The sequence below is a fragment of the Coturnix japonica genome, chromosome 1 (genome assembly GCF_001577835.2).
Source record: "Coturnix japonica isolate 7356 chromosome 1, Coturnix japonica 2.1, whole genome shotgun sequence".
In the NCBI taxonomy this organism is placed as follows: Eukaryota; Metazoa; Chordata; class Aves; order Galliformes; family Phasianidae; genus Coturnix; species Coturnix japonica.
In genome coordinates this window covers 24,318,819-24,338,403 of record NC_029516.1, presented here as the reverse complement: position 1 = coordinate 24,338,403, position 19,585 = coordinate 24,318,819, and the positions used below count along the sequence as shown (strand labels likewise).

At 41.9% G+C, this 19,585-nt stretch overlaps 1 protein-coding gene across 3 annotated transcripts in view; it reads left to right on the top strand.

Annotated features, from left to right (window-relative positions):
* ZNF277 (zinc finger protein 277) overlaps positions 1 to 4,864 on the top strand; it is a 47,086-nt gene extending 42,222 nt beyond the window's left edge. For all 3 annotated transcript variants that reach the window (XM_015854059.1, XM_015854051.1, XM_015854068.1), the window contains 5 exons: positions 1,590 to 1,657; positions 2,708 to 2,804; positions 3,637 to 3,679; positions 4,247 to 4,421; positions 4,535 to 4,864. In XM_015854059.1, the coding sequence (XP_015709545.1) occupies positions 1,590 to 1,657; positions 2,708 to 2,804; positions 3,637 to 3,679; positions 4,247 to 4,421; positions 4,535 to 4,727 (576 nt within the window). In that variant the 3' untranslated portion in view covers positions 4,728 to 4,864. The remainder of the gene's footprint in view (positions 1 to 1,589; positions 1,658 to 2,707; positions 2,805 to 3,636; positions 3,680 to 4,246; positions 4,422 to 4,534) is intronic.
* Positions 4,865 to 19,585: the final 14,721 nt, after the last annotated feature.

Here is a 19,585-nt window from a genome sequence, read left to right as displayed (position 1 = left end):
ATCTCGGATGAAAGAGCAAGGGAACTTGAATGCATAACAAAGCCACCCTTGGTCCCAAATGCTTATCAAGCTGTAACGCTTTAAAAATAACATTTGAAAGCTTTACAAATCTTTCGAAGAACTGTTTCCCGTCCAATTGCTCAGCTTCTGTATTTTGATACTTTCATCATCATGTCCCCAGTCCTTCATTTACCTTGGAATTTTCCATTGATGCAAGTTCTGAATAGCTTTTTCCTTTTTCTCTCTTCTGAATCCAAGTAGATAAGGGAAACAGACTTCTTACAAGGCTCTTTGCTGCCTTCTTTGCGGCTGCACCATAAAGAAACAGCAACAGTAACAAAGCTTGCACCTAGTTCTTTCCCTCTTTCACCTTTAATTAAAAGTTGAAGCTTAATATTGGCTTCTGTTTTGAATATGCTCATTTGTGAACATATACTCCAAGCTGCTAAGGGAACAACTGTGGGCGTTCTTCCTTTTGCAGTGGTTGTGAGCCGGTATCCTCTCATTAAGGTGTTAACATTAGAAGCCATAGGAAGCAAGTGTGCAGCTGTGAGAACATGTGGTGAGATGTGTTAATGGCTTCATGTTATCTCACAGTAATGGTGACATTAATGAGTCTCCCTCGTAACTCAGAGAGTTTGCACACTACCGTGTAGCATCCCTGAATTAATTACTGAATGTTCATTCTGTAATCTATAATGGCATTATGTTTAGAGCTGTCTAGAGACATTTGTGTATCATTTATCTGATAGACAGTAACAGCTTTGAAAATTCTCATTAAATTGTTAAATGATGGATATCTTTTCATTGTTTCTCCAAACAACCATAAAGACGCTGATAACAATTGTTACTAATGATTTTATTGCATATATATATATTAGAGAGGTTATTGGAATGAAATAAATGAAAGAATGGCCTTTTTATTTGTTGCCTTTCCTTGTTGGAGACGAGACCATCCACTGTGATCTTTGTGAGCACCACAAAGTGCTATTTCAGTACTGGTTAGTTGGCTTTGGTTTACTTCCAAAGGCAGGAAGAACCTGTCAGTAGAAATAAAAACACTAGCTGAAGATCGCTGCTGGTACTTCAGCTCTTTATTGTCTGTTATTTGTATCACAGTGATGCTGAGGGGGCCTGCCATTGTGCTATAGCTGCACAAAACTGTGGCAGTGTGCTTCGTGCTGAGGATCTTTTATGTCTAAATAAACAGTGCAGAGGCTGAAAGGAAGAACAGAACATTGTGAGTAGGTATGCTTACATTGAGCAGGCGTGATGGCAAACAAAACAGCGTTAGCGTACCCTCCTTGGGAACTAACTAGTAGTGTTGCAGCACTGTCTTTACATACTGCTTGGATGCTCTTCCTGGGTGTTCCATGCTAAATCACCTTCTTCCCAGATGTAGTGAGGGGAACATCCCACTAAAAGATAATGCGAATTCTTATTTTAAAAGTCATTACTAAGGCAGTGCTGTGTGACTGCCTTTAACTCACAGAAATACCATGACCCCCCAAATGCTCATTCATTTGATACGTAAAATGTGAAGTGAGTCAAGAAATGTTTTATTCTTTTCTCTTTTTCTTTTTCCCCAGGAATTTGGAAAGTCGTGGGAGGAAGTGCAGTCAGAGGATGATCGGGAACTGCTAGATAACCTTGAGGAGTAAGAGCTAATTGTGTGCACTTATAAAGAGCCATAAGAGCGTTACTGTTGAAAGCAGTTACGGGAAAAATGCTGTTCATAGTTAGTTCACGGTTAAGATTCATTTAAGCCAGTGTAATCGACACCAAATTGTTTTCATCAAAGGCGTTTCTCCACAATGAGCACTATTTGTTAATTTACACATAGCTCAACCAGCACCTTCTAGGTTTTATGGCAATGTAGGCAAAACCTTTTATTTTGTACTAAAAAGTGAACTGGGTATTCTCAGATTTAAAATTAAAAGTAAATTTGAAGTGAATTTGTCAGTGGTGCTGACTGAGAGCAGAATCTGCCTCTCCTCTGTGCTCTTCTTGGCTCCAGGCCCTCTGATTGCTACAAAGGTGTCTTCCTTGACCACAGAGATTTGGATAAACAAGGAGTGGGCACCTGGCTCCCTGACCTTCCTTAAGCTTAATTTTGTTAGTTAAGAACTGGGTACAATCATATTTTCATCTCTAAGCAGTATTGTGAATCTAAACAGATGAGTGCTGGTATTTATTCTCTGCACACGTATCTAAATGTGGCATAAATTATTGTCTTTTTCAGAAATAATACTTGATGAATAAATATCAGACTGATTAAAATGTGCGTGATGCTTTTATCTATGGCCGGCATATTGAAAGACTAGAAAAGTTTGAAAGACCTTGTAAAAATAAACTCTGAAAGTAGTTGTTTGTAACTTGCCAAGCTGATTAGAAACTGAAGTTAAGACCCTGATGGTGGTGAAGGGAAATTCAAGCACAAGTGATGGTTTCATGCTGCCTGCCTGCACAGGAGGTGCCCAGCAATAACTGCTTCATTGTTCTCGAATTTCCAGGGTTTCTTTTTTAGACAGAAAACCAGTTTCTAATCATGTATTCTGCTGTAAATCCATACTTTTCCACTCCTTCAAAGTATTTTGTTTCTCTGGGTTTATTTCTTGCGCTGTGAAAGCAGAACCTGTAGTGCTTTTGCACGAAATGACTCTTCCATAATGAATTGATTTATTTTTTTTAAATTCTTAATCGTTAGAGACTGGTCCGACTGGGAGGAGCACCCTGTGTGTGCAGTTTGCCTGTTCTGTGAACAACAAGCAGACACCACAGAAAAGCTGCACCTTCACATGCAGGTAAGACCTGTGGTGATGCTTTCATACTGGTGGGTAGCTGAGCTCCACCACACCGCTCTCTCACTTCCCCCTCCTCAAAAGCACAGGAGGAGAAAATGCAATGGAAAAGGGCTCAAGATATGGATACAGAGATCACCTGCCAATTATCATCATGGGCAAAACAACCTCAGTATAGGGAGATGAATATTATTGCTTGTTGCTAGTGGGCTGAAGCAGTGAGAAACTGAAACAAACTAAAAACACTTTCCCCACCTCTACATCCTCTTCTGCTCCTCCTCCCACGTGGCACAAGGGGGCCACACTCAGTCTATGTTGCTTCTGTGGACTCCTCCACATAAACCAAATACTCTTAATTATCAGTTCTTTCATCACTTTGGAATTCAAAAGTAGGATTGTAGTGTCTTTGTTAAGGTCAGTTCAGCTGCTTAACTGGAACACTTTCTTTAGTGCAGAACTAAGTCATTGCATTTGCAGCATCTACATCTACAGCATTCGGTTTGTCACGGAGACTATGAATAGCTGGTACTTTTAACTATATAGTCTGATACAGACAATAAAAAGGTGATATTTTTAATATTAAAGTGGCTTAATGATTTAATACGTACGATGGTTAGTACCTGTGTTTCAGTTTTGATATACTAAATAACAGGAACATTGATGTTTAACACAGTATGAAAGTTTCTGATGAAAAGAACCTCTGGGGAGTTATACCATGTATTAACATTTGCATGTGTCTGTGTCAGTCTATGAAAAGCTGTGTTTAATATGGACTACTTGAAATAGCAGAAATTAGATTATTTTCTCTTTCTTTTCTTTTTTTTTTTTCCTCCAGAAATCACATGGATTTGACTTTCTTAAAATAAAATCAGAGCTTGGTGAGTAAGAAATGCTGGAGAAAATCCCATTATAAGAATACTGGAAAGCGACTGTATTAATTTGATTTCTGTTTGGGCATCTAACTTTTCCATTACAGATACTGTTTCAGCTGGCTTACAAAAGACAACCAAAATCACTGTTTTTCTGGAACCCTTGTTAGTGCCAAGTATGTGTGCTATTTTCAGTAGAACCATTGGCTTCTTTCAGAGTAGCCCCTACAAATAGCTGCTCTGTAAGTCTCGTGGCTGGCTGCTGCAGCCTTGGAATAACCATTACTAGTAAGATTATTATTATGCCTGTTAAGACTTGCTTGTGGCTTAGGAGGCTGGGGTCTAAGCTTTGTTTGGCCAGTGTTTGCATTCTGCTGTAGACTAAGAGTAGGCAGGCTGTAATTATTACAGTAAAATAAGAACTGGTTCCCCTTCATCTAAGAAGAAACATTTGTTCAGTTAGTTTGCAGTGCTGGTCTTCAGTAACCCTTATCAACCTTTATGCTTAAACCAAGAAAGCATTTGTAAATTAAATGTTAGATTCCTTAAGTACTCAATTGCTGCCCTTTCTCTTAGGTCTAAACTTTTATCAGCAAGTGAAGCTGGTGAACTTCATAAGGAGAGAAATCCATCATTGTCGTTGTTACAACTGCCAGGAGAAATTTCAGTCTAAAGGAGGACTGATAAGTCATATGGAAGAGACAAAACACATCACATTCCTGCCAGCCAGGTCTACCTGGGACCAACCACAGTAAGGGCAAACGTCTCTTCCAGCATTTATACCGCTGCTTGGCAATGTCTGTAAAGCAGTAAATATGTGACTATCTAGTAATATTCTATTCTATCGCACCTTGTTGCTTCCAGGTATTATTTTCCTACCTATGAAAATGATACACTCCTCTGTACACTGTCAGACAGCGAAGATCTGATACCTGAGGATCAAAGCGATGTTGTCCCTGTTCTAAGTGAAGATATATCCAGTCTAACAGCTCTCAAACGGAGCAGCATTTTAAACCAACTACTGTGTGAAGAGAACAGCAGCCATGACAAAAGTTGACCTTCAATGATCTTTGAGTGTTTCTCCTGGAATACAAAAATTACATTCTTTCACTAACATTGGAATATGGTATATATGTTATCTCTGGGCTAATATTACGTGGATGGGAATACCAAATAAAATTTACATGTAAATTCTTTTGGTTTATCTTCCTTTAACTTACAGCTTTGCTTTAAAATTAACTGCTGTGTTTTCTGGTTGGTTCTTAGAACACTCCTGGAATTATTCACAAATAGGATTTTTCTTCTTTTCTTTCTGAGTCTGTCAGAATCAGAGTTCTACTTCAAGGCCACTACTCTTAAAGTACTACTGAAGTAGTTCTACTTTAAGAACTTCAGCTGTTCGTTAAAGTGACTGTATTTACTTTAAGATGGAGCTTAAAAGTTCCCCATGTTATAAAAGTTACAAAAGGTCTTCAGCAGGTCCAGGAGCACTCCAGTGTTGACAGGGCAAAGCAGCTCATAGCATAGCTCACAGCATAGGATGATCAAAACCTAAGTATTTCTGCCTCCCATTTTTCCACATCAAATTTTGATAGGACAAGGGGGAATGGTTTTAAACTGAGACAGGGGAGGTTTAGGTCAGATATTAGGAGGAAGTTTTTCACTCAGAGGGTGGTGACACACTGTCCAACGAGGTTGTGGATGCCCCATCCCTGGAGGCATTCAAGGCCAGGCTGGATGTGGCTCTGGGCAGCCTGGTCTGGTGGTTGGTGACCCTGCACATAGCAGGGGGTTGAAACTGGATGATCGCTGTGGTCCTTTTCAACCCAGGCCATTCTATGATTCTCTCTGAGATTTTATTTAAAGTAGTTCCAGAGTTCAGGTTTGGCTTCCTGTAAAATGCACAACTGCTTTCAAAACTGGTAGCACATTCCTTTTTCTTCATTAGTCCAATGTGTGTGAGTCTCAGCTCAGTACCCTTCCTTGCCTGAGAAGATTCAGAGCCATAGCTTTTGCATGCTTCCCTTTACCTGAAATAGCTTGCTGTCAATAAGAGTTATTATTTGTCGTTATATGATGATTGAGAATTAGATAGCAGTCCCTAGGAGCAGGAACTAAAGCTCAAATCTTTATGAGTGTTCTGGTAAGCTTCTATATCTAGCCTCATTCACCCTGCAATATATTCAGATCAGTTTCTTTTAACTTGTATTGAACTTGCATTCTCCTGGCATTACTCATCACCCACTGGCACTTCTTTTTGCCTCTCCTTTCTTATTTGCTCTTAGGCCCAGGTGCTCCAAAGCTAAATTACAGCAACAAGATGCTGAAAATGTATTGAGAAAGTCAGAGCAGCCTCCTAACTGCACAGTGAAGCAGGCATGGAAGCGATTCCTCACTCTGTCAAGACAAAATGAGATAGGAGTGGATCAGCAGGTGCTGAGAGTACAGACAAAGGAAGGGAGCAGGTGTATCCTCATACCTGCGTTGGCTTTGATTAAACAGGTTCAACAATTTTGGAGGGTTTTTATGTTTGGTTGGCTGGTGGTTGAACTGGAACATCCGAATGTCTTAAATGTGCTGTAGTTTGTTCCTCGTGTAATTATGTTAATATCGGGTAGTAATTGGCTGCTGCTCTTGACTATTTGTTTTTCCTTTAAATAGTTTTCTTCCAAAGCAGCTCCTGTTCTGCCTACATTAGAAACTGACTTCATTTTTTTCAGTCAGATCCTCAGCTGAGGTAGAAGGAAGAGTTGGTAGGGTTTACATTAGCGATATGAGTGTTGAGCAGTGTTAAAAATCAGTGAGGGAACTGCAGGTAAATCAGCAGCCAGGGATGTGTTTTATGGCACGTCCATCTCAGAAGGGCACATTAGGGGAAAGATAAAATTTTATTGATATATCATAAAGTGAAATTGCAAAATGTTTCCTAATGAAGAGAAATGTCGTGCTGAGTCACTCAGGTTCCTACAAAGTGAAATCAAGACTATCAGCAATATGAAACTGCTGCTAACAGAAATCCCATTGTTGTGACTTTTCAGGGCAGAATTAAGAAAGGATGTCAGGAGGTGTTTTATAAATAACGTGGGTTGGTTGAGTAGAGAAGAAAAGGTACATATGAAGAAATGAGCAGCAGTGTGTAATTTCACTGCAAACATGGAACAGGGAACATGGGGATTAGAGCTGACCTTGTTACTTCAAGTATGCACAGTGGGCAGCAAGGTGCTTTAATAAGTTCAGAAAGTCAGGATACAGTTTCTAGAGTAAAAATTCAGCATCTTCACTTGGCATGAGGACACTCCTAACTGGGTTTTGCTAGAGAATCCTATCTTGTTTGATGGCCACAATTTTCCCAAAGGACACTCATCTTCTATCTAAAACAACACCCAAAGCAGTGTCTGTTTTAAATCTGGAGTAATCTTGCCATTAAATAGAGGACACAGCTAAGATTGCAGACAGTGATACTCAGCTATTACATGAATAGATACATACCTATAAAACAAAAGTATTTTTGGAAGTCTAACCTGTCCTTCAGCTCAACAAGTTTCATTCCTGGATTTCAGTGACAGAAGCATTAAGAGAACAGTTCCTCCATAAGCCATGCAATGAACCATGCTGGGTTTTGTACAGTCAGATTAGAAGAATGGGTGGTGCTGACTGGTATGAGAAAAATCTAAACTAGTTTAATTCCAACACACATTTCTTAACACTTCCTCTCAGCCTAGATCTTCTCTCCATATGCATATCTCTTTGCTTTATCTTGTTCAGAAGGGGAGGAAACAGCTTTGTGCCCTGGTGACACGTAATTTTTCCGGCTCACTTTACAAGCACCTTCATTATGTCTGTGTTACTCTTCCACACACTATTTATTCTGGCAATTCTGTGCAGACTTGATTTTTCTTAATGAGTCAATGGTCACTGATTTTCATTTAAGACACTGAGTGTTTTCAGTTCTTGTGTTACATTTGTCTGGCATGCTCCAAAAGAACTGTCAGTGGCTAATAGGTTACAAATTGCCAGGTTACCCATTAATTGTAATTACATTTGATATTTGAAATCCACGATCAATTCACTCTCTATATGAAGAGTGGGGAAATTTAGAATACTTACAACCAAAAATATATCAGTCTTTTCTGTATTAATTTAGATAGAAACAAAAGCATCTTCTTGCTACAAATATTCTTTGGAACACAGTTCTCCACCTGGTTTACCATCCAGGGACCAAGGAGATGCAGCGTGTAGATTATGTACAAATCTAATGCCTAAACTTCTGTTAGAAAAAATAATTGTAGCCTATGGATCCTAGAGAGTCATTATATTCAAGACCTGCCTATATTCAAGACCCGCCTGGATGCCTACCTGTGTGACGTGGTGTAGGGAACCTGCTTTGGCAGGGGGGTTGGACTCGATGATCTCTGGAGGTCCCTTCCAACCCCTACAATTCTGTGATTCTGTGATTCAACTCGCTCTACAGTAAACACCTGAAACTTTATTCTGTTCCTCACACAGACATCTTAGGAGTCATCTGAGATACCTGAAGATATCCTGCTCCCCAGCCGCTGCTCCTAAAGGATGCTGAACTCTCAAAGGTTTGTGTCAGCTCCATCAACTGTATATGAGCATTTCAATGGCACTGAGCCATGCCAAAGTCTGAGCAGCTAAATTCAGTGCCTCAGGCTGGTAGCTAAATACCTCTTTTAGACTGTATTAGCTGTAATGGAAACCTAGGCACCAAGGTAACATCTGATATCTGGACTTCTGCATTTAGTTACATTAATTCAGAGCCGACTCCTATCCTACTATTGCAGTGTTCACCACGAAGGTTGAACCCTGCATGGATCAGATGATTTGCCTTCTGGAAAGGAAGACTTTGATAGTCACACTGGACATGTGTCTCCTCTGTTCCCACAACAGTTTTGGGGACAGGAGGACAACTGAAAGAATGAAAGCATCACAATGTGTGCATTCTATAAGTAAGTGATCTCCTGATCTGTGGAATCTTAATTACAATCCTCTGTTGTGGAGACATTTACTAAACAGGGGTAATCAAGTAGCTGGAAAGGTACTTTCCATGGGTAGGTTGTAATGTGCTTGTCATTCTGTCCTTTTTTTCCTGCACATAGCATGCAGAGCTCAGCCAGACTGAGGCCAGCAGACACTATTACAGTGCAGTGATATTGTAATGACATTCCAAAAGAAAAAAAGCCTATGGTTTATGGTGATTAATTTAACCTGACTCTCAATATAAATTACAGCAGTCTTTGTACTGACTCATCGCAGAAGAATGCAGTAGTAAAGAACACTTTAAATGGCACATCTCCTCTCTGGTGCATTTGCAAAGGATAGAGCTTGTAGCCCTGCAAAAACTGAGCCTGAAAAGACCCCAGTGAGGTGCAGTCCCTGGGCTGGCAGCTCGTAGCTTCAGCATCAGCATCAAACAGGAAGACAGAACACCACAAGGTGTGAATCCACATGGCAGGATTTGCTGCTAGGTGTGAAACCTGTGCCAGATATTAGTCATTTCTATTATTTTTTAAGCCTATGGGCTAGTAGTTGTTTATACATATAGTTTCTCTGGCTGTATTGCAAAGGAAGTGCAAGGGCCATCAAAGGAAGTAAAAAGATACTGTTCTTTATCTGCACTTGATGTTCCAGTGTGCCCACACACTTAGCACTCCTGCAACCTCTCACCTGCAGGTACCCATGCCAGTATAGTTAAGCATATGAAAGATGCCTGAACGCCTCCTCCTTCCTTTTGGCACCACAAGGTGCCTGGAAAGCAACAGAGGCAGCTCTTTGGTGTTATGCTGAGCTCCTGAACATGGGTAAACTGCACATGTGTTTCTTTAGGCTAAAAAAATGCTTCAAAATGTTGGACTTTGAGGCAGATGTGCAATGCGTCTTTGTGTCGTGTCACACCAGGATGTAATGAAATCCATCAGAACAATGACAGGCCAATTTCTGGCATCACCTTAAGCCATGGCTCTACTGAATGTCAGGAGACATGTTTTTCATTGCTGTGCTCTCTGGAAATATTAGAACAATATAGAAATACACAATGCAGGAAGAACTGATTTCTCATTAGCAAGGCTATCTTTGCAAATTGCCTGCTACGTATTTGCAGAGTTGAGTGTTGCCTTAACCTTGAAGTGGTTTTAGCTTTAACCTTCCAGTTGTGTTGTGCCTGGTTTGCTACGTTCTGATGCACATCTGAGTATCACGAACAGATACAATGCTGTGAGTCCTCACAGATACTTGGTCCTCTTTAAAAGCTGCTTACGCTGTGTGGCATTGTGGTATGACTCCAGGTGAAATAAAGAACAAAGGGTCACAGACAAGGCTTAGCTTTGCAAAGAAGGCTTGTGAAAATGTGGCAGTGTTGGCCTTGTGTGTGCCTACAGTCAACAACTCTCCATGCATCCCTTGACAAATGTTTCTTCCCTGTGTCTCAGTTTCCTAACCAGCAAGATTTGCAAGGTTGTGCAATAATAGATACCAGATAAAAATGCTAGATATCAGACAGGAATACATTGTATCCATGCAGCTAATACGTATTGGTCAGATTGTGGTATTTAAAACACTTTGCTTATCAGGTGATTAGATTGCCATCAGAAAAGCTATATATTCACTAAGAAACTTCACTTTTGGGGGATATTCCCATAAGTTTTAAGAATATGCCTCACTTGCCATTGTTTGAGGTTTATAAGTAAAGGAATAACATTCTGAAGATGATCCTCTGAGCTTCACATTGTAGATCTTCCAAGCTTCACTTAAAGACCTGTAAGGAAAGAAAGCCATCAGAGAATACAGAATAGCCGTGTTCCACACCGGCTGAGAGAAGATGCTCAAGAGCCTCCTCCAAGTCTTCAAATATATAAACCTGTGGATTTCCTGAAGTTAAATGAAATAATGAAGTTAAAAACATTGTGAATCCTTTCATTCACTTAATTGTTACTTTGCTTTGCAAAGTGTCCATCTGAAGTCGTAGCTCTTTGAGAATTTTCCAAGCACAGGTTTTATGTTCTCATTATAAAGTATGTGCATGTGAGGTATTTTAAAAAGATTTCTAAGGATTCCCTTAAGCTCGTGGTATTTTATGTATCTTACATTTGCTTCTGGGTAGGAAAGTTTCTAAGTAAGTGGGAACCTTTTATCTTCATTACAGCTGATAATGGACAGAATCCCCTCTCAAATGTACCGTAATAATGCCTTCATCTGTATTCTCTTCTTGGTCAGATGCTTCTCACTCGCTCTGAGCCAGCCAGACAAACAGGCCACATTTTGGGTAAGCGAGCTGTGAAATCACAGATCACTTATATATATCATACTATATAGCATATATCACTTATACCGTTTCTGTAGATGTAGGGTATGAAAAAAATCTTAATGAATCCCAATGTCAGATCCTTGATTTCTTTTTTTATTTAATGGAAAACAATGGGAATCCAGCAAAAAATGTTTAATAAAAGAGCCCTCAAAAGCCCTGGACATTTAAGCCAGATGAGTGCTCACACCCAAAGCAGTCCCACAGTTGCCTTGGGGCAGTCCCTCAGTTACCCTTAAGTGAGGTCTGGGGACTCAGGGGTACATGACAGCAGCCATCCAGCCTTCAGCAGGAGGCTGGGGTCTAATGCAGGGTAACAACAGGGATCACTGCCCCACAGGTGCCAGTCCACTGCCCTCAGTGACTAGCGACCTTTAGATATGAGAGAGGTGGGATTCCTGCTGCTTCCAAATGGGTTCTGGTGCCACCGGGAAAATGTTTGATTGCCCTCTAATGACTGCTTTAAAATCAGTTACAAAGGATTCCAATCAATGCCTAAGATGAATGTTGACACCTTACCATGGAATAATCTCCTGCTATTCTGTTTTGGTTTTTTTTCCATTTGAAAAAAGATTTCTTAGCATTTGACAGTTCTTCCTGGCTTTGTGCTGATTACAAATAGTACAGGCAAACACTCTTTGTTCCCAGTGTTCAACCCCCATCTCTCCCCTTGCCACCACCCCTCCCATTTCCCCCCACCACCTCCTGCCCCTCACCCGGCTCTACCTGGCAAGCGCAGGGAACGCTCTGGCTCTGGTCCTCCTCCCATGGGATGGCGAAGCTCAATAAGATGGTAGCAGCTGCTGCAAGCTGACCTGAAAAAAAAAGAGAGGGCTGTGGGTCTAAGAGATTGGAATCCATAAAAATTATGCCCCAGGTGCTACCTTCAAAATAAGCCTAAAATGAAAAATGCAATTGGATAATAAGCTGTGGAGAAATCACAGGAGGCACCGGGAATCTCTCGAAACACAATGTGGAAACTTGCACTGACCTCCAGAGTGACAGCACTGGCTACGAGGGGAAAAAAATTAAGCAAGATGGTTATGAATACAGCCAGGGATCTTCTGTGAGAATAAAAATATTAAGCTGAAAATACCAGGGCAACACTGGCCAAAAATAGAGCTGAGAAAACCAAGAACATCAATCTGCCATCTAAGGGGCAGCAGCAGTTGCCAATGAAGCCCCATAACTGACTACAGCACCAGGACAGCATCTCAAAGCCAGACCAAAGATTATTTCACCCATTATTTAAGGATTTAACAGAGATAAGCGCTCTTGCAGGACGTCTCCCAGCAGATTTAGGACTTAGCAAAGGCAGTGGAAGCTTGTAAGTCCTGTCACACATGGTCTGTGTATGCTGGTCATGAAGGAAAAAGCATGAACACATTTTCCGTATGCATGTGGGATGATCCAATTAAAATGCGGCTGTTATGGGATCTTGCAAAGTGGCTTTTGTAAATCAATACTGATAATTTATGTTCTCATCTATTGGACATAGCAGCATTCGAACACAGTGTAAGCAGATGACTGGTGTCATCTGTTGTGCAAGCTGTGAGCTGATGTCCTGGTGGCTACGGAACAGGGAAGGAAATCTGGATTTTGTTTCTGTTTCCAAGGAACCAATTAATATTTCTTCTTTTTCAGTACAGTGTTTCCACATCTACCCATGAAAAGGTTATAACCCATCCAAAAGGTGTCATCTTTTTGCCCACACGTTTAGAGAGCTCACAGTCTGCCCTTCTGTTAATAACACATTTAACTCCTTGCCCCTCCTGAATTTAGGTAGCAACTGAATCATTCTGAGCACAGACTCATGATGAGGCAGCCATCCGTTTAAGCAGTGGTCCAATAAATCTCATTTTCAGGTCCTTTCATTCCATTACTTTGCTTTATTAATGTTTTAAAATGGACTTTGTTTTTGCCTTTTCCTTTTTTGTTTAATATGAAAAATACTGTATTTATTTTCCATTTCTTAGAGCCAGGAAGCTGAAAGCATGTAATCTGGAATAGGTTACTGGAATAGACTCCCCAGGGAGGTGGTTGGATCGCCATCCCTGGATGTGTTTAAAAGCCACTTGGATGTGGTGCTCAGGGATATGGTTTAGCGGAGGGTTGTTAGAGTTAGGGTACTATGGTTAGGCTGTGGTTGGACTTGATGATCTTCAAGGTCTTTTCCAACCTGGGTAATTCTATGATTCTATGATTCTAATGGTGCTTCAGCTTGAGATGCAGGATTTCCTGTAATATCAGAGATGTACAAATACACGCCTCTTCCACTGAATAACCAGAAATCCTTACAATAAACGCATCTTTAAATTTATTTCCTGCTATTAAACTTAATGTGTCAGGAATGGGAGCCATACTGGGAACACTCCACTCACAGGAATTATTACAAAGCATATTTACAAAGGGGATGTAACTTGATTACACTCCAGCACCAAGAAATAGAACAACAAAGGTAGAGTTTCAGTGCCTAATGCATCTTTACAAGAAACTTCCCTTATGCCCCAACCCACAATTGAGCCCTGATGTCTCAAACTTCCTGTAGGTTGCCAGGGTCCCTCTGATCTCAATGGGAGTTGCCAGAACGGGCAGCTGACCAATACAAACACCAAATTAGAGTCATAGAATCACAAGGTTGGAAAGGACCTATAAGATCGTCTAGTCCAACCATCTTCCTATCACTGTTACTATCCTCTAAGCTACTAAGCCATATTTCGTAGCACCTAAGGCATACTAAACCATGCCTCGTAGCATTTTCCTGTTGCTGACTGCAGCAACCAATACAGCAGTAAGTCATGCTGTAGTTCATCTCTCTGGTGAGCAGCACTGATTTTTATGCCACAGAGCAAGCATAAGGGCTTGCAAAGGCAGTGAGAAAGGGAAGGGCTTGAGGAGGTCTGAGGAGGGCCCCCACGGTGAGACAACCTCCTGGCTCCTTACATGAGCGTTTATTTATATCCACCCTCCTCCACTTTGAAGCTGAACACGAACCTTTGAGCCTTTGTCCCTGCCTCAGCAGATCACAGCAGGGATTGCAGGTAGAGGCACACTGACAAGGCCTGCAGTCCTTAATCTATTCTTTCCCTTGAGGGCAAGAACTAGCACAGGCTACAACTACAACTCGAAGCCATTTTAGGCTCAGGAAGACACCGGATCAGATCCCCACTCCCTGTGCAGTCACACCAGCTGGGCCTTCCAATGCCAATTCTGCTCACAGCGTGAAAGAAAACGGAGAATATCCTTCCGTAATTTAGAAGCAGATGAAGCCAGCCTCCTGTGGGCTCCATGCCTCTCCTAGCAGACACATCTGCAGCCTGCACTCACACAGGCACACTGTACCTGAGCTGCTTTTGCAGAGGCTCCTAAAGCCCCCTGGATGTGCATGGAGCTGGCAGAGCCTGCTGTGTCCACAGTCACTGTTGTGGTGAGCCAGGGCAGGGCCCAGGCCTGGTGCTGGAGGCAGCACCCACGTGTCGGTGCTGCTTAACTCCCCAGAGCCCTGCAGATAACTGCTAGGAAACTAAAAGGCACAAGTGCCTTAACAACTGCCATCATTCCATTAACAGACTGCAGAAGTCTCTCCTGTCTTTTCCTACACAGTGTTTCTGTTCCTGCTCGAAATTGGTTTTGTCTCTTGTGACAGATTGCAAACTGCCTTACATTTGGAAGCTGACTGCTTCAGGCTCTGCGTCCATTACTCTCATTTAGCACACGTGGAGAAACGTAGAAACAACTGCTTATTCAACACGCTGCGCCACGCAGCTCCCACACAGATATCAGAGGTGAAGGTTTGGCAGCACACATTGCTTAGCACGCGAGACTCCTGAAATTAGCCACTTAATGTGCTGGAGTCAGTAGAATAGCTACAAACATCGGCCTGCTCTCTCAAAACATCAAATAATGCCACAAGTTCATTCTCACTGATCTTTAGGGAGAGTCAAAATGAATCTGCGTCCTTCATGAAGAAGAAAGTAAATATAATTCCAGCTGTGACGGCAGACAAAAATGCTATTGCTGACATGGAAAGACCAAAATGTGGAAACCTCAGGAGTACAGAATGATCCTCGTGTCCAAGTGATGGCTGCACACTGACACAGATGAACTCAGCATGTCACTCCATCACTCCTCTCCTTGAAACACGGGGGGTCGTACAATGGGAAAGGGCTCAGGATAGGGTCATAATGAGAAAAAAAGACTCAGCACAGGGAAATGACTGTAATTTATTGCTGACTGCTACCCAGCTGGAGCTGTGAGAAGCTCAAACAAACTAGAAACACCTTTCCTACCCCCACCCCTCCAACAGGGTGGCACAGGGCAATGGGGGCTGCAATCACTCTATGACACATCGTCTCTGCACTGCTCAGCGCTCCCATTGCCCCTCCCAGTGCCATCCTGCCCCAGCTGATCACACATGGCATGTCAGCTGTGTTTGTATTCAGGAATAATTTTCAAGGGAATAAATTACCGCCTCTCTGACCCTGTCTCTTTTCCAATATTCAGTGTGTTAGTTTGAGGTTTTAAGAGGGCTTTTAACGAATGCTTGTGTTTTTTCTTTAAGTCAAGCACATGTGCTGGTAGTTCTTCCTTCAAAAGCCTCGCGAAGTGCTCAGCGTGTTTTTGTGAGGATGCAAGACATACAATCTAATCTCTCTCCAACTTACTTTACTGTAATGCAATTCAATGCAGGTCATGCGATCTAAGAAGAGCATGCAAGGCAGAGCAGCTGCATTTGTGTTCCGCCTCGCATTCGCAAGGCTCCTTGAAGATAAGGGAATTGAAATTTCTGTCACAACATCTGTGCATTTTCATTAGAAAAGCGGTTGATTCCAGCCTGCAAAGCTTGCCACCATTAACCACCATGTTAGCACTTGAGTTTTCTGTGTGAATGAAGTGGTGGGGAGAAAAAGAGAGCTTACCTGTAGTCACCTTGAGTTACACTGCTGGAAGAAAGGCAAAAGCAGTGGAGCCCAGCACCCAGAAGTGCCACGCACACATAACCAGCAATTGCTCCCATTTCCCATTGTGTCTGCAGGAAGATACAAGGCAGGTGGAGATGTTACAAACTAGGTGGAAACCCCGTTTGCAGTTGATTCCTAAGTCCTTGTTTTATAGGTTATTTTCTTTGGCTAGAGAGCAAACAGACAGACTGTTGAATGATTCAGTAGATTGTCATTAAAAAATATTTGGAAGTCTTGATGTTGCATTAGGCAACACAGACAACGTTATTACAGTCTTACTACTGCTTTCCTCTGCTTTCTCTGTCACATCTTTATCCTGTTTAGGTCCTGAGAATCAGGAATATACCCATTTATATTTGCGGAGTGCCAAATTATCGCCAGTACCTTTCCTGACTTGACTTTGGTTTTGGTATAACATAAGAAATGAAGGATAATATTAGTTCCCAGCTCCTTCTTTCAAGCATACGGTAAGTGCATTCTCTCATACTTCATGCTCAGTTATCATTAATTTATAATTAGGCTCAACTATTTCTCTACTCTGTGCACTCTTCCAGCTGGCATATGTGGCCTGTATGAAAATGTACGTACATCCCATCAGTACATCTCTTCCAAGATAAGGAAAAGTTCATGTTTTCTGGTCACTGAAGGGAACAAAGAAGGAGTTTCAGGCACTTTTGAAGTCTGAGATTCACACTGTACTTCATTCATTTCTTTAATAGTAATTTTACAAATTATCAGCTTCAGGGAAATACAATTTGCTGTTGCTTACTGCTGCTGGAGTGCACCTTGCAAGCTAAAATCACATCCTCTGCATGACTTAAATGATACGTGCTTAATTTTCCCTTAAACCACATCTTTACCTTTCTAATGTGTTCCATTAATGTCTTCTCATGCTTTCCAGGGTAGACCAATACTGTGCTATTATGTATACAGAAGTTGTTGGACTCACCTAGAGCATGAACTTGAAGTACAGTATGATCATAATGAGAAGGCCTTGCTGTTACACACCAGAGCCTTAACAATGGTTAAAAAATCTAGTGCAAACCTATGCCCTTGTGAGAAAAGTTGTTCTTCAGAACTGCCTGGAAGTCATTTAGGAACATGCTAAGTCTGTTAATAAAATAAGGAGATTGGCACTATTTTCCTCCAAATTTCCTGCACAAACACCTGGATGAAGCTGAGCTGAGAAACCTGTTGTGTTCACTGTGTGAAGGTGAGAAGTGTTTTTCAGCAGTGTTAGGTCTTTGAGTTAAATAAGCTAAAATGCTCAATTACAGTGGCAGTAAAGCAATATATACCATATGCAAATGGTAACTAAGTTTGTGCAGCAGGGAAAGATACTGTGCACTATCTGACTAGAGTCTAATCCTTCCTTCTTGGGTGAACCTGGCAGGACTGTGTGGAACCTTATTATTGCTTATTATGTATCTGAATGCAGAAAATGGTTTTAGGATATTATACTGAGAACCTTTCCCTATCTCCAACATTTGCATTTTTATTTGCATTCATGTGGGACCTTGTGCTGCCTTTGTTACTAACTGGATGCTGATTAATATCTTGATTTTCCAAACAGAGACATTGCTCAATAGGAGCAAAGGAATTTGAATGCAACCCATAGTTACCCAGTAGGAATGAAAAAACATTTCTTATCATCTCTCAGCAATTTTGACTTCAGTGAAGCTCATGGGGTCATGTATGTAACTCTAATCATCTGCGTAGGCTTTGCTACTTTCCAGTGACTGAATGAATTCTGCTAGAGGAGCTGTGAAAACATGGCTGTATTTTTGGCTCTTTTTAGACAAATATTTTCTCTGACTTGCCCCAGGTCTCGTTTGAGTTTAAACTGGAAACCTTTCAGGCTGAAAACTAATGAGGGTACATGGCTCTGGCATGGGCAGTTCTGCAGAGAAGCCCCGAGCTACCTCCGAGTAAGAGCTTCATGCAGCTGCACTATGCCTTGTAGACAGTCCTCGAGCTGTGCCCATTTTCCCCTTTGGTCTGTGTATTACAAATACCCTGCATATTCTCATTGGGTTGGCAGCTGGAGAGATTGCTGTGTCGGGTGGGAGGACAAGGTCTGCTACAGTCTGTGCCAATGAAACACCCTCGCTTGAAATTTCTGTACAGTGCAGGCCGACGTGCCAAGTGCCTTTCAGAAACAGGCCCTCTACTTTCATTACCTACCGGCAAGGAGGCAGAAGTTAAGATTTAACTTGCCAAGTCCTTGCTAAAACTCCCTCACACACTGGTCCCAGTGACCATCTTGCTGTGGTTGGAGGCATGGCCTTTAATACACAGATGCAAAAAAATACTTTGGCATCTGCCCAGGGCTGTGCTAGAAAGTCAGAGTCAGTAGGACTCAATTAAATGCTTAATTACTGCGAAAAGTTTGGCATTTCCAGAGATGGGGCATGCAAGTTGGGTGCATCACACAGACTTTTGCACACTGTTCTTTTGCAAATCAGGCTGTAGGAGCCCAGAAGCAAACTGAGAAAACAAGTGAGGCAAGGGGCAGCCTCTTTGTGAAATCATTCTGTTGGAAACAGGCTCTGCGCCAGCTTTTCCTTTTCTGTGATGTTTTCCTTTCAGGTTTGGGTCCACTGACTGACTACCTCTGCCTCTTTTGAAGGTTTTTTTTTTCCTTTGAACACTGTGTTCTTGCTTCACAGGGAAGCAGAGCCATGGGAGCATCAGAAAAAAAGCTTCAGCACCCAGAGTCCTGGCCTCTGGCTCCCTTTCCTTAGGGCTCCCTGCATATTCAAACCTCAGCAGCCCAAGTCACTGCTAGTAGCAGTGGGTTTGCCAGCTCCCGGTTTCTCTGAGTATTAGAGGTATTATTAGGGAATCACCTGCTTTTGTGGGGGAAGGAAATTGCTTGGAAATGTATGTAGCAATCGGAACATAATTTCCTTTTAAAAAAAAAAAAATGGAGAGGATTTCTTTTCTAAAGAAAACTTAAAGTAATAGGATCCCAGCTTGATAGTACCTAACAAACCACTGAAACCCTTGCCGAGCTGGCTGAAAGACATAGATCTAAATTAGGTTCTCTGCAGGTAGCTACAGAAGCTTGAATCTAAAATATCGATCGGTTGAGAAGTGTGGCTGCTGGAAAAGTGTGGCAATGTAGAGCTATAGTTCACAGCCTATCTTTGCCCAGTTGTGCTTCAGACAGCAGACCTTCCTGTGCTTTTAAGGTGCAATCAATGGCCTGCATTAGAGCCAGAGGTGGGAGCATTATTTTCTGGAACAACAATTACTCTTTTTTTGTGTGTGACTTACATGCTCCATTTGGAGGGCTGTGGCACCAGGATGTGTAAATAAGACCACGTGCCTTCAAGAGAAGGAGATGGGTGCACTTCTTTGGGGTGAATGTGCATTTTGTAGCATGTTTACAGAAGGCAAAAGCTGCACAGGAAGATCCTGAAAGTGCCATGCACCCCATCTCCCAGCTGTCAGCTCTCCTGGGATCGCTGCCCGATGCACCACAGCCATCTGCTGATGGAACCCTTGTCTGTTCCCAGGTGTGGTGTAAACTCCATGTGAATCAGGGAATTTTTAGACCTTCAGATGAGAATCAAGCACTGAGAACCTAAGGGAAATATCATCCAATAGCTGAGCATCTGCATTGCCAGT